This window comes from Chanodichthys erythropterus, chromosome 13 (assembly GCF_024489055.1).
Source record: "Chanodichthys erythropterus isolate Z2021 chromosome 13, ASM2448905v1, whole genome shotgun sequence".
Taxonomy (NCBI): domain Eukaryota; kingdom Metazoa; phylum Chordata; class Actinopteri; order Cypriniformes; family Xenocyprididae; genus Chanodichthys; species Chanodichthys erythropterus.
The window spans coordinates 8,791,141-8,807,244 of NC_090233.1; the positions used below are offsets into that span (position 1 = coordinate 8,791,141).

Here is a 16,104-nt window from a genome sequence, read left to right on the forward strand (position 1 = left end):
TCTCCTGGATCATTGGGAGAAGTTGCTCTTGCAGGAAGTTTTGATACCATTCTTTACTCATGGCAGTGTTTTGGGGCAGAATTGTGAGAATTCTCCCTTTGGATGAAAAGCAATCCCACACATGGATGGTCTCAGGGTGCGTCACTGTTGACACGACACAGGACTCATGGTAGCGTTCACCTTTTCTTCTCCGGACAAACGATATTCCAGATGTCCCAAACTGTCATTAGAGAAAATATCTTTGCACTAGTCTTCTGCTGTCTAATCCTTGTACTTCCTGTATGTCCTTGATGGGTTTCTTGACACCAGGCCGTTGTCCAAAATTCTCCTCACTGTAAATGCAGATGTACACCTGCTGCCAATATTGAGCAGCTCTGCACTGGTGGTGACATGACTCTGTAGCTGATTCCTCAGGAGGAGCTCTTTGGGACATCCTGAAGCCTTCTTCACTGCAGTTCAACTTCTCTCCTTGAAGTTCTTGATGATCTTGATGATCCTGTAAATTGTTCTTTCAGGTGCAATATTCTTTGCAGCATTTCCTTGCATGTGAGGCCATTTTGATGCAAAGTGATGATGGCTGCACATTTTTCTTTGGAGGTAACCATTGCTGACACAAGAACACAATGATTGGAAGCACTTCTTCCCTCCTTCCCTCACTTCTTCTCTCCTATAGCAATCAGTCTGCTCTTATAATCCAATCAGAATGATAGAGATTTCACCTGACTAGTACTTTTTCACACTTTCCCATGTGCTGATGATATGATTAGTGAACTGACGTTAGGTGGTCATTTTGTGCCAAGGCCAAAAAACTTTGTCACACAAGGTTGTGCGTAAGTTTCAAGCCACACAGCATTTTCACTGGACACAATTTTGACATTGATACCATGGGGGAAAAACTGGCATATAGATATTTTTAATATTATCTCATAATTTGGCAGCAGGTATATTAGGCTGCTGCTGCCACTTTAAGATCTGACACACGGATCCATTATAAGGTTACAAATGCGTGTTTACGTTCACTTAAAACATAACTGACTGTGTTTGAGTGAATACTCACCGAGACCGACATTTTGTCATTGTTTTGTGTGTTTAAGCACAATATATAAGCAGCGGAAAAGAATTTCCCAGTTTAGTACTGAGAGGCTGCTTTTTTGGGTGTGATCACAAAATCTGTGGGAACGAGTAAAATGATGTGCAATATGCGCAATCCCACATCAAAATTCAAGCCCAGTAACACCAACAATATTCATTCAGAGCAAATGAAAAGAGTGAGTGAGGGGAGGCGGGATTTTGTCAACTCACTGTCGGAGAGATGAGAGAGCGAGAAAGCTCAGCTGGTATCGTGTCTATTTGGTGGAAAATGAGTATTGGAAGCGTTATTTTCAGTATCGATGTGTATCGAAAAGTCAGTATTTTTGACAACACTACACTGCACACATTTCAGATGCCTTTTTAAAATGCTACAATTGAAAATTGTATTGCCTATACATTATATATAAAATTCAGTCCTAGGTGGCTGGGAAGTGACCACATTACACACCTCTGCTGAAATCCATTCGCATTTAGCAGGTTGGCGGGTGTTAATGTCAAGCCCTATATATATAAATATTGAATTAAATCCTTCAGGGAACCATATAAAATCCGCTTGAGACTACTTATTTTGGTCACTTGAAAGTAACTCAATTCAATGATGTTGAAGTTAAGTGAACAAATTATGTTTGTTACTTATTCATGTGGAACTGATGTACGATTAAATCATGTAAATCCAACATTTCTTCTTCAGTAAATTCACTTCTCCCTCATTATTAAACTATCTATGACCAAAATCATATTTAACACGTTTCACAACACTATTTTGCTGTAGTATGAACATTGCACCAGTGTGTTTGTTCTGTCCATAATTTCCTCCGTCCTTAACACCGATAATCTATTCATAGCCTTCATGAGTAAAATAGCATAAGATAATTCAATTCATCATAATTGTGAAAGAGAAAAGCCCATCACTGATGGTAGCACTCTCTGCATTAGAGATTGAAGTCATGCATTGCTGGTACCAGTTTGGGTAATTAAACACAGGGCTGGTTTAATCCCACTGATTCCTCTCGTCATATAAGAATACGCCCACACAAACGGGAGGAGGACATATGGCATTAAGGTCCAACAAAAGCATTCCTACATCATGGCTCACTGCAGCAACAGCTGTTGCGGGGTGCAGTAGCTTAGTGATTCAGATATGGTGCCCTCAATCTGATGGTATTTTGAATGAGTTAGATCAAAATTCAAACCACAGAATTTTTTTTTTCTTTTTTCCCCTCATTCTTCGTATATTTTGCTGAGGATATAACATGGTAGGTTGATTACTCCAGTATGTCCAATGTAGGGATGTCCTGAGCCAATCTCAAGGATCGGTATCGGCTATCCTGAGGCTGATCCATTAGTTTACGTCAGCTGTCACACAGGTGTCATGCTGTAGGTGGCGGTATGCACCTTCAAGTGGGTTTGCCAAATGCCATTAAAAGGAAAAGACGACGCTCAAACGTGCGTGCGTGCGTGATACGCAACAACCAATGAGGGTGGTTCTAGCGTGTCACATGCAAGATCAAGCTTCAGTGTTTAGCATATTTGATGCATACTTTTGTAACGAATCACTCGAAAGTTTCCTGTTTATTTTTATCTGCCATCAGACTATCTGAGACGTCATTGCCATAACGTGTTGCAATGGATTGCGTCTTGACTGACAGATTGGCATTCTAAAGTCTGCCAACTTTGTTGCAATAATTCTGCTTATTTTACATATAGAATACTAGAGGTTTATATTTGTAGCCCCATATTCATTGTTGTGACCATACAGTCTGTTTACGATGTCTACCATTGATTTTAATAACTTGAATATACCATAAGTGTCGACCAAGCACTAGGAAAATACAAGTACTGGATCGGGACTTGGTATCAACAGATACTCAATATTCAGTGACTCAGATTGGAGGTACAAAAAAACTTGATCGGGACATCCCTGTGCCCTTGAACTGAAGATGTTCTCTGCAGAGTGGAGCTGAAGGTCACCTGCTAGGGGTCCATATGAGATTTGACCCGGATACTCATGGCCGCATTCATACGAGGCAGAAGCAGCAGGAGGTTCACTTTCAGAGCCGTGACCCTACTGGAGTATTGACTTTACACTTAGTGGGAATGGGAAAGGTCCAAAAATTCAAAGGAGAAAAGGAAAATTTTTCTCCACCTTTTTCTTTGTATCTCACTCAGGAAGTCAAAGCCTTTGTAGTTTCACATAATGAGATGTTTGACTGTTGCAATCAAATCTTCAAATCTACTTTGCAGCTGATTCTGCTGAAGAATAGTCACTTAAATAGGAAAAGATCATCAGAACGACTTTTAAAATTGACAAACCAAATTTTTATTGTTTTAGGGCTAGGTAAATTTAAAATCGTTGGTATAACCACGGACTGCTGCACTCTAAAAAATGCTGGGTTAAAAACAACCCAAGTTGGGTTGAAAATGGACAAAACCAGCAATTGGGTTGTTTTAACCCAACTGTTGGGTTAAATGTTTGCCCGACCTGCTGGGTAGTTTTATTTAACCCAACTATTGTTTGAAAAATGATTATATGGCTGACTTAAAATGAATCTAAAATGAAATTAAAATGTTAATTTATTAAACATATTAATAAATGTTAATTTTCAAGATATTTTGGGTTCATTTTAATTAAGCAGTACTGTAATTTTTAAGCAATAGTTGAGTTAAGTAAAACTACCCAGCAGGTTGGGCAAACATTTAACCCAACTGCTGGGTTTGTCCATTTTCAACCCAACTTGGGTTGTTTTTAACCCAGCATTTTTCAGAGTGTGAGCATTTAAATGGAAGTTAATTCAAATAAAGGTGCAGCAGTCTATGAGAACAGTTGTTCTGACACTGAAATTAGTGGAAAATATTGTTTGATCAGAATTTCTCTTCAACCAAACCAATTTCACAGACAAACACGACTATTCAAAAGCTTGGGGCCGGTACGATTTTTGTTTTGTTTTTGGAAAAAAAAAGTCTCTTATGCTCATTTCTTTAAAAAAAAAAATCAGTAACACTTATTATAGGGTCTTTTAACGAGTTGCTTATTCACATACATATTACTAGAATATTAGCTGTTTATTAGCACATATTAATGCCATATTCTGCATGACCTTATTCTACATTCTTAAAGAGTTAGTTCACCCAAAAATAAAAATTCTGTCATTTATTACTCACCCTCATGTCGTTCTACACCCGTAAGACCTTTGTTCATCTTCAGAACACAAATTAAGATATTTTTGATGAAATCCGATGGCTCAGTGAGGCTTCCATCACCAGCAATAACACTCCCTTTTTCAATGCCCAGAAAACTACTAAAAACATATTTAAAACAGTTCATGTGACCACAGTGGTTCAACCTTAATATGATAAAGCAACAAGAATACTTTTTGTGCACCCAAAAATAACAAAATAGCGACTTTATTACACAATATCCAGTGATGGCCAATTTCAAAAGACTGCTTCATGAAGCTTTACGAATCATTTGTTTCAAATCAGTGACTCGGAGCGTGTATCAAACTGCCAGAGTCAAGTGAATTCGTAAAGCTTTGAAACTTCATAAAGCATAGTTTAGAAAACGCATAAAGTCGCTATTTTGTTATTTTTGGCGCACAAAAGGTATCCTCGTCCCTTTATAACATTAAGGTTGAATCACTGTAGTCACATTAATTGTTTTTTAGTAGCTTCATGGGCATTGAACAAGGGAGTGTTATTGCTGGTGATGGAGGCCTTACTGAGCCATTTGATTTTATCAAAAATATCTTAATTTATGTCCCGAAGATGAACAAAGGTCTTACGAGTGTGGAATGCCATGAGTGTGAGTAATTAATGACTGTCAAAACTGTAATTTTTGTGTGAACTAACCTTTTAACCCTACCCAGTACCTAAGCTTAACAACTACCTTACTAACTAAGTAAATTAGGAGTTTATAGAGGGAAAAGTCGTAGTTAATAGTGAATATGTGTTACCAAAAAAGCTTACTGACCCCAAAATTTATAATGGTAGTGTAACCAAAATGTACAGTTCTGCTTGTTGATACCTTAAGTTACTAACAAGTCCTTAAACAAAACTCAGAATATCAAAATCGATGCAACAGAACTTAAATGCTCATTGTAGCAGTCTGTAAAAACATGTTACAGCCCTGATAGCCAATCAGAATTCAAATTAGAGCTTGCCAGATTGAGAAAGCTCTTTGCCTTTTTGCGTACAATTAACATCAGATGGTCTCTGAAGGAGCAAAATATGGTTTAAACAGCTTGCTAATTGTTATTGCGTGTGTGCCGACCCTGTAGATAAACTGTTTTGTTGATCTTTTTATATCTGTTTCTTCACAGCTACGCTCGGCACTCTGGACTTCAGCCTTCTGTATGATCAGGAGAACAACGCTCTGCACTGCACTATCAACAAAGCCAAGGTAAGAACTCTGAGCATGTGTGACAAGTGCAAATATCCTAATCCAAATGCTCATTTTGGCAGCACAGTATTTTAAAGCCAGTGGGCTACTTCATAAAACTCTTTCCTCCTGCTAGCCTGTCTTTTATAGGGTCTAAAGTTCTATAAAGTGAATGATTTTGCCCAGTCCTCTTTGTAATAGGGGACGTTGTGCTCCAGGGGGATCCCTTTGGCCTGTGTGCTCTTTTCTCTGTTGTCGTGTGGGAGGCATTTCCCCTGACAACAGACTGCTGCTAGCATCTGCTGCTGTCTGTTTTGCTTAGTATTCAGTCTAGACTGGCTTTGTCCCTCCAGCAGAATAACTACAAGCAATCTCTCTCTCACTCTCTCTCATCTTTTTTCCCTGTTTCTAATGCTGTTTTTCACACGCTACCTCTGTACCTTTGTGGCCTTGAGTACAAAACACTGCAATAAAGGCACAATACTTCAGTAGTTTCCTTTTTTTTTTTCAAATGTTTCTGTTACAGAAGATCCTTTTCAGCTAGAACAACTCCTGTGATTTCTTCTTAATTTTTTTCCACTTAATATTGATTCCCTCTATTGATTAGTTTGTGCTGCAATTCAGAGAATCAGATCTGTCAGATTTACAATACGTAAATTCACCCACTTTATCCAATACATGAAAGCAAGGCTGTAACCATATCTTGAATATTGGAGCATAAATAAACAGAATTTTTGAACTGTGAAGGAAATTCTAGGTCTAATTCTAGTTGGGAAATAATATTTTTTTTATCAAATAATATTTGCATTAAAGGTGCCCTAGATTCAAAAATTTAATTTACCTTGGCATAGTTAAATAACAAGAGTTCAGTACATGGAAATGACATACAGTGAGTCTCAAACTCCACTGTTTCCTCCTTCTTATATAAATCTCATTTGTTTAAAAGACCTCCAAAGAACAGGAGAATCTCAACATAACACCGACTGTTACGTAACAGTCGGGATCATTAATATGTACGCCCCCAATATTTGCTTATGCCAGCTCATGTTCAAGGCATTAGACAAGGGCAGAACGTCTGGATCTGTGCACAGCTGAATCATCAGAATAGGTAAGCAAGCAAGGACAATAGTGAAAAATGGCAGATGGAGCAATAATAACTGACATGATCCATGATAACATGATATTTTTAGTGATATTTGTAAATTGTCTAAATGTTTCGTTAGAATGTTGCTAATGTACTGTTAAATGTGGTTAAAGTTACCATCGTTTCTTACTGTATTCACGGAGACGAGAGTCGTCGCGATTTTCATTTTTAAACACTTGTAGTCTGTATAATTCATAAACACAACTTCATTCTTTATAAATCTCTCCAACAGTGTAACATTAGCCCGTTAGCCACTGAGCATAGCCTCAAACTCATTCATAAATAAATGTAAACATCTAAATAAATACTATACTCACAGGAATCGATGTATGCATGATGAACACTTTGTAAAGATCCATTTTGAGGGTTATTTTAGCTGTGTGAACAGGCAGTTGAGAGCTCGCGGGGGTGGGGAGTGGGAGATTTAAAGGGGCCGCACGCTTAATCGGTGCATATTTAATAATGGCTCAAAATAGGCAGTTAAAAAAATGAATTTAAAAAAAAATCAATGGGGTATTTTGAGCTGAAACTTCACAGACACATTCAGGGGACACCTTAGACTTATATTACATCTTTTGAAAAGGCACCTTTAAAATATGCACACATGGAGGCTACTTTTATTTGCCTAATGTGTCAAAAATGTAAAAGTATCTTGATACACTCAGGTAGGAATTACATGAATCATGTCAATGCATATTTTCAATTCAAAAAGTTGAGTAGTTTTTATCACAGGATACTGTCGGTCTTTTAACATTTCATCGCAAAACATATTAAATGTATTAAATATCTTGCTGTTTACATCTTGCCTCACTCTCATTCAATGTTAAACTGATGTTTCATGCTGGAATTCATGCTCTGCTTTTGTGAATAGTAAACCATGCCTACTTTGATTTGATTGGCCATCTCAATCATTTTGACACAGATGGGGGTGGGGGGTATGGGGGCCATTTCTAATTATTAGGGGGGCCCTGTCTATGGTGGTTACGGCCCTGCATGAAAGTAAATGGCTGGTGAACTGGGAGAAGAATAGAGTAAATTTATAGTTACCTACACAATGTGTATCTGATATGAATAAAACACATTGTCAAATTATATTTGAAAGGATTATTATTGCTGCTTAGTATTTTACAAACTATAAATGTATTTTTTGCTAATATGTGTGATATATGAAAAGAGCTTGACTGAATGGCTTTTGTAGCTTTAAAGGATTAGTTCAATATCAAATGCAAATTAGCCCAAGCTTTACTCACCCTCAAGCCATCCTAGGTGTATATGTCTGTCTTCTTTCTGATGAACACAATCGAAGAAATATTAATAAATATCCTATAATGGCAGTGAACGGGATCCACGAGTATGAGCTCCATTATCCATCCATCATAAACGTGTACTCCACACGGCTCCGGGGGGTTAATAAAGGCCTCCTGAAGCAAAGCGATGCGTTTGTATATATATATAAATAAATAAATAAATAAAAATCCATATTTAAACAAGTTATGAAGTCAAATATCTAGCTTCTGCCAGAACGCCTTCCGTATTCAAATTACGGAAAAACAGAACTGGCGCCGTGTTAGTTCCGTAAGTTGAATAGGGAAGGTGTAGGCGGTCTGGCGGAAGCACTTGCAAGGCGAGCATTTGTGTTTATAAAGCATGTACATTTTTATTTATTTATTTGTTTTTAGAAAAAATCGTTTCTCTAGATAAGACCCTTATTCCTCGTCTGGTATCGTTTAAAGCCCTTTGAAGCTACACTGAAACTGTAATTTTGACATTCAACCGCCTGGAGTCCATTGAAATCCATTATAAGGAGAAAAAATCCTGGAATTTTTTCATCAAAAACATAAAGCATAAACATCTTGGATGACATGGGGGTAAATTATCAGGAAAATTTAATTTGAAAGTGAACTAATCCTTTAATAAGAATCAATGGATATTTAATTAATACAGCGAAGAATGTGTTGTGTTTTATCTTTACATTTAATTAATACATTTCTTACTTATTTTTAAATAATACCTACTGTACCTAAAAAATGTAAAGCAATGTTTATTTCATTTGTATTTTTTCTGATATTCTGTTTGTCCTATTGTTTGCAGTTTGCATTTGGTCTTTATTTTTAATAACAAAGACACAATACTTAAATAAAATGAAATTAGATTCAAATAAGGTCATATCATCTTTTACTTACTTTATTAATCATCTATTTTGCTTACTTTATTAATATTTTGAATTTCTTTTATGTCCTTTTGACATTTGTATTTTGACATTATTATTCAAATATAACTATTAAGGTTTAATTTATTTTTATTTCAGTTTTAGTTTTAGTTCAGTTTTCATTTTTATTTATTTCCAGATTTAGTGCTTCAGCATCAACTTATTTCAGTTATTTGCCAGGGCATGATTTCTAATCGTTTAAGTTTTTTGTCTAATATTTATATTTTACTTTGTCAGATTTATTTCAATAAACAAAAATGTTTCAGTTTTATTTAATGATATTAACCCTGGTTTTAAATAATGATAGGTTAGCACAGTCTGGTTGATTAGTGAGGTAAAATAGAATGTTAATTTAGATATTGATTTTGTTAGAGTGCTTTTAATGGATGGCAGGCTTCCAATCAGAGACTGTGAGAAGTTCCCATTACTGTGCATATTCCCTAGACCTCTTTTTTGAAAAAAAAAAAAAATAAATAAAAATGATTACGATAGTTTTGTGCAATGAAAGATTACATTTATTTAACTTATTGGATATCTGTCAGTTCCCTTATTGAAGGGTTGCGCTGTGCATCCATATATAGTTCAAACGTGTCTGGAGGGTTTGACCCTAAACCAGCCTAATTATACAGGGCTTCCGTAAAGTCGATTTGTCAGTGCATGTAATTCCAAAGAAAAAGAACATTTCTCACAGCCAGGTAATCAACAGATTGTACTATAATTGCTCTCGTCAGCCAGTGTAATCACTAGCAGCAGTGACAGAGTGAAGGATTTCAACCAAAATCTAGTTGTGTCTTTTCAGTTTTGAATTGCACTGCATGAGCGTGTCTTTGCATCAGAGAGCTTTCTCTCAGGTGGGATGAGAGTCACTGATTTGGGTCTCTGGGTGTCTTTCTTGTGCTTCTCTTATTCTGTCTAACACTAAGTACTCAAATGTCACCCTTGCTGACATCTGTCACTCTGTAAAGCAAACACCTGCCTGCACACCCTTTTTTTTTTACACTTTTAATTATAACATAATACTCAGACAATCAACATTGTTTGTGCTTGGTTTGAAAAGCATATTGATGAACTCTGAAAGACACAGAGTGGAGATTTATTCACAAATCAGCTTGAAACCAGTGCAGTTATTAGGGGTGTAACGGATCGTAGTTGATCTGTACGGACCAGGCCTCACGGTTCGGCACGCATGTGATTCGCTTAATAATTGCAAAGTCTAACTATCATAGAGTGAAAGTTTATCATTTGCACGTTTTGTCTTGCCAATTTACACATTCAAATGATTTTAAATCATTCCAATGCAAAAAGAGGCAAAAGAAAACTCAATTTGGTATTCACATGCTGTTATCTGTGCACACTCCTTGCGCTTGAACGGACACATACACACAAAATTGCCAACATGGCTGTCTTGGTTAGTATTCACGTAAACACTGTCATTTATATCTTAAGTGAATGTAAACAGTTGAGAAATAAATCGGATGTGTATCATTATATTGAATCAGTGCATTAGGTCTTAAAGTGACAGCAGCCTAATAATCCTGCTGCTGTCTGTGTCATTAATGTTAATCAAACAACAAAAAACAGCTTTAACAAACATTAATCTATATTTATTTTATGCAGTGAACACTATACATTTAATTATTACATTTCTGTACTTGAATACTACTGTTATCCTTACTTTTTGTAACTTTGTAATATTATATCTATATCTATATATATATATATATATATATATACTAACTAAAATTTGTTAAATTGTATGAGGTCTTTATATTTATGCTTCCTCAAAATCATTAAGGAACCACAATCATTAAGTAAAATTGGAGGCAGAACCAGAATTGTTAAATTCCAATCCCTCTTAAAGAGAAAGGCTAATCATAAGACTGTTTTGTTCCCTGTGGGATCTGTTCTTTCTGTCAGTGGTGAAGCCCTTTATAAAGGTAAATAGAAAGGGCAGCAGTCATTGCTGGCCAGCACAGATATCCTCTGGAGAAACACAAGCCTCATTGTCTTCCTCTCCTCATTTTACACTTCAGATTAACACTGCTATTCAAATCAGCTATTATGGAGCCAAAGTGAGAGGCACTAAACCATTGCCAACTGTATATGGTATTGTTGTGTGATTTTGTAGGAACACGACGCCTACAGTCTTCTACGCTCATTTCCATTTGTTCAGCCTCTTGATATAAAAACTGATCATTTACATTATTTCATTATACTCATTTACTTACAACATTATTACAGGGTAATTAGCAATTACATTACAGTTCAAAAGTTTGGGGTCAGAACAAAAGCTTTTTCTTTGAAAGAAATTAATACTTTTTATTCAGCAAAGATGCATTAAATCGATTAAAAAAACACACTTTTTTTATTTCAACTTTGTTTATCAAAGAATCTTGAAAAATGTATCATAGTTTCTAGAGAAATATTAAACAGCACAACTGTTTTTAATATTGATAATAATCAGAAATGCTTCTTGAGTGGAAAATCAACATAGAATGATTTCTGAAGGATCATATGACACCGAATACTGGAGTAAAGATGCTGAAAATTCAGCTTTGAGGTCACAGTTATTGTCACATTATTACTCCAACCTTTTGAACTTTACACTGTAAAAAAGAATTGTTTTGTTTTTAACATTAAAAAAAACAAAACAAAAAAGTAAGTTACATGGTTTTGAGTTCATTTAAATTAAAAGTTTGAGTTAATATAATGAAGGTGATTGGTTTAATCAACAGAAACTCTAAATATTATGTTATCTGAACCACATTAATTATCTAAGTTGATTTGACAAAAGAAAAAAATGTTGTGATAACAAATCATAAAAATAATAGTTTACAGTGTAGTGCAGGGCTCATCAACTGGTGAAATCAAATCCAGCCTGCCAATCATCTTCATCCGGCCACCTTCATCCCAACCTCCCTCCTTCTCTTTTCCTGGCAGTGCAGCTAAATTTTGTTAGATGCGTGGCCGCAGCGGCACTTGCAGCTGTACGGCTGTATTCGTACCATGCACGCTCCTCTAAATAACCTGAGAAACTTTTTTTGTGCGAATATTTCAGTAGTTATTATGCGTGCTCCGTATTTCTGTCGACTGAACCAGCAATACCAATCATTTGTGAATAAATCATTCTTTTGTCTCAATTCTTTCTTTTCCGTGAACTGGCCAAATCACTCTTTGATTAAACTAGTTTTGAATCGGATGAAACAGCCTCAACATTCACAAGGAGACTGATGAGGAAAACAGGAGAAACATGCCATAAATGAAGATAGACTTTCAAATCCCAAAATAACCACCCTTATAAACATTTACCATGAATGAACTGTAGTAAATTACCATGGTTTGTGGAAATGTGGAATATTTATATTGAAAAATGTATATTGTTATAGCCATTTATATTGCAATATATTTATTAGGTGGGTATAGGGGAATATATAAATCATGTGTTTTGTGTTTTTTTTTTCTTTTTTCCTTTGTTTAGGTGTTTTTTATAGGCCTATATAACATATCATAATATAATATCATTTGACAGTGGTGGTGAGTAGCCATGTATGGTTTTACCTGTGGTTACCAAGCCTAATAAATAATAAATTAATTCTTTCCAAAAACCCCCACCCCCTCCGGCACACCTCAACTTTTTGATTTGATAATCCGGCCCGCGAATGAAGTTTTAAAACTTTAAGTTTTAAACTTTAGCCTGCAACTTATCCTGCATCGCTTATGCTGCAGAATGGTACATGAATGGTACCAAAAAGCATGTGGTTTGTGTGCTATTACATTTCAAAGTAATATCAGAATCATGCCATTTATTTTATTTTCACATGGCAGATGATAAAAACAGTTCCCATGGGGAAAAACAATCCCATAGACTTACATTGAAGAAGAAGATTGAGTCATATCTAGAGGCCAGAAAGCCATGGAGACTAGGCTCTTTTGTTTAGGTTCAGTAGGTTATCCCTTAGCAACCACTCTAAACACCTTAGTGACCACATAGTGACATGATAAAAAAAAAACACTCTGTACCCCTTAGCAACTGCATAGCAACCATCTACAAACCCTTGTATTGTGGCACAAAGAAATCCAGTTATTGATGCAATAGGTGTCATTTCCTGTTATTTCAACACTGTGTGAAATGAGTACACAGGTGAAGAGATAAAATGAATTTGTAATATTGATATTGTTGCTGTATCAACTGTTTTCTGGAACCCTTAGGGAAATTACAGAATAATACGAACAACCCTGTATTTATAGTTACTGTGCCAACATTCACTGTTTACAAATTATGCTCCAGGCAATTGCTTTTTGTTCCTTGCTTGGAAAAAAATGAAAGAAAAACACTCTGCTACTTTATTGTAGCGCTGAACGTACAACACATGCATTGTACATCCGGAAAGACAGCATTTTTGGATTGTGGCCAAATCAAAGCAAGATGCAGCAGCCACCTGGTAATTGAAAAATAACAGGTGGCTTCAAGTAAGCTATGCACTGGGGTTAGATACCGGTCAGCAGTGCTGTTTGTTTGCTGGGCTCTTTGATAATGCTATTGTGCAACTGAGATGCCATCTTTATTGAACAAAAATGGCTCTGCCTCTTTGTTTTGCAGTATATAAAACATAGAATGTGATTATGAGGTTAGGAAAAGCATCCTGGCCATTAATCTACTGTGCCTTGTGCATTAGCTCAAGTGTTGTTTTTTTCTCGTAACCGCACAAGCGGGACAAACCTAAGGCAAATGAGTCCATTTAGTGTTTTCTGATAACTAGTGTGCCCAGACTGAGAATGTGCTATTCCCATCAGTAACACCAGTCTCCTTAGGGCACTTTATACTGAATCATTTCCCAATTCCCTAAGAGCTGAAGTAGAACAGTGTTTCCACCCTGATTTACACAGTTACCTTAACTTAAAATCCTCATGCATGACCAAGAAGAGCCTTTAAATAAAGAATCTGGGTTTGGCTCGCCCCCTTAAAAAAATAAATAGATTTGTCTAGTTCATGTCTGTCCTTAGGTCTGGACCAGAGAGGGAAATGAACCAGGACTCAGGGAAAAAATGTCCTAGATATTTAACATGGGGAGGGGAGGGGGGTGAATAATTTAAAAAGTGTTTATGGTGTTATGAGATCTTGTGCATTATTCAAAGCTAATTTTGTATTTGATGTTGATTTGATTTTAGAATTGACAGCCTTAAGTGTTTTTCAGAAGAATTTCACATAAATGAACGTTCTGCCCTCTCATCATTTAAAATTTTATTTAACACGGAGTAAAACACAAACATTTCGATTCTTAGGCCTTCTTCAGTGTGAGAGGTAAACTAATATCTCCACCCACTATTTATACAATTAATTCTTTGTTAACATCAAGTAATTAACAGGTGTTAAATATAATGAGCATCTAAAATCACAAATCATCAACTAGCTCTGTTAATGTACAATACATAAAAGGGTGGTTGATTATGATTTCACTTTTTTAACTTTAGTTAAAGGTGCCATCGAACGTTTTTTTACAAGATGTAATATAAGTCTAAGATGTCCCCTGAATGTGTCTTTGAAGTTTCAGCTCAAAATACCCCATAGATTTTTTTTTTATTATTATTTTTTAACTGCCTATTTTGGGGCATCATTAGAAATGCGGCAGTTCAGGCTGCGGCCCCTTTAAATGCTTGCGCTCTCCGCCCCCTCCTGAGCTCTCAACTCTATCATTAATAAACAAAGTTCACGCAGCTAATATAACCCTCAAAATGGATCTTTACAAAGTGTTCATGTATGCGGCATGCATACATCGGATTATGTAAGTATTGTATTTATTTGGATGTTTACATTTGATTCTGAATGAGTTTGATAGTGCTCCGTGGCTAAAGCTAACATTACACACTGTTGGAGAGATTTATAAAGAATGAAGTTGTGTTTGTGAATTATACAGACTGCAAGTGTTTAATAATGAAAATAACGACTGCTCTCTTGTCTCCGTGAATACAGTAAGAAACAATGGTAACTTTAACCACATTTAACAGTACATTAGCAACATGCTAACGAAACATTTAGAAAGACAGTTTACAAATATCACTAAAAATACCATGTAATCATGGATCATGTCAGTTATTATCACTCCATCTGCCATTTTTTGCTATTGCTCTTGCTTGCTTACCTAGTCTGATGATTCAGCTGTGCACAGATCCAAACGTTAATACTGGCTGCCCTTGTGTAATGCCTTGAACATGAGCTGGCATATGCAAATATTGGGGGCGTACATATTAATGATCCCGACTGTTACGTAACAGTCGGTGTTATGTTGAGATTCACCTGTTCTTCGGAGGTCTTTTAAACAAATGAGATTTATACAAGAAGGAGGAAACAATGGAGTTTGAGACTCACTGTATGTCATTTCCATGTACTGAACTCTTGTTATTTAACTATGCCAAGATAAATTCAATATTTAATTCTAGGGCACCTTTAATGTGTAATGTTGTTTGAGCATATACAACATCTGAAAAGTTACGATGCTCAAAGTTCAATGCACAGGATATGTTCTTTCACAGAAATCACTTTTTAAGGACTACAAGCTTCAAGGTCCGAACACTTTTTAAGGACCTTAAAGGTCCCCTTTAAGTGCTGATAGTTTGTGTTTTCCTCCATTTGTTAAATAAAATAACAAAAGGTTTTGAATTTTGAGTGCAAATCACAACTGAATTTCTGACACTGGTCATTAATAACTATGAATGCATGAACATTGCAATAAAAGTGGATTCATTGGTGTTTCTTCACCTTCAGGCACTTTTGGTTATGAAGATCACATTAAACACTGTAAATCTTTTTACAGTGCTTTCATTTATGTTTTGTTTAGATTTTATTGTTTTACCCTTGTCCAAGAATTATGATCTAAAAATCTGAAAATATTTGACTTTAAAGTGCAATCACACAAAAATGAAAAAAAAAAAAAAATGCACGAAAAAACATATATTTATATTTATTGCGTGAATAAACTGTTATTGCTGTATCCATTTTTTAAGTTGTCTTCTCGTTAACCAAGGAGACAGCAGTGTCAGTGAAGATCTTGACATGTGATGCGTGAAGGTAAATACCTTGATACCAAGATAATTTGTCATTTTCACATATTATTTAAAAATATCGAAATATTATTCATTTGTGTGTATTTGGGATACCTAAAATATTAGCTATGAATTTAGTCAACCATTTTATTCCAAAACTGTTTATCATAGCTGTAATTTCCATCACAAAGATCATTTGAGATATGATGGGAATGACACTGGTTTAAATGTTCATGATAT

At 35.7% G+C, this 16,104-nt stretch overlaps 1 protein-coding gene across 5 annotated transcripts in view; it reads left to right on the forward strand.

The window, feature by feature from the left end:
- doc2b (double C2-like domains, beta) overlaps positions 1-16,104 on the forward strand; it is a 286,240-nt gene that overhangs the window by 207,412 nt on the left and 62,724 nt on the right. For 3 of the 5 annotated variants that reach the window (XM_067407184.1, XM_067407185.1, XM_067407187.1), the window contains one exon: positions 5,412-5,491. In XM_067407184.1, coding sequence (XP_067263285.1) covers positions 5,412-5,491 — 80 coding nt within the window. Of the gene's footprint in view, positions 1-5,411; positions 5,492-15,825; positions 15,890-16,104 lie in introns of all 5 variants that reach the window. The other 2 variants (XM_067407186.1, XM_067407188.1) reach the window with 2 other exon arrangements.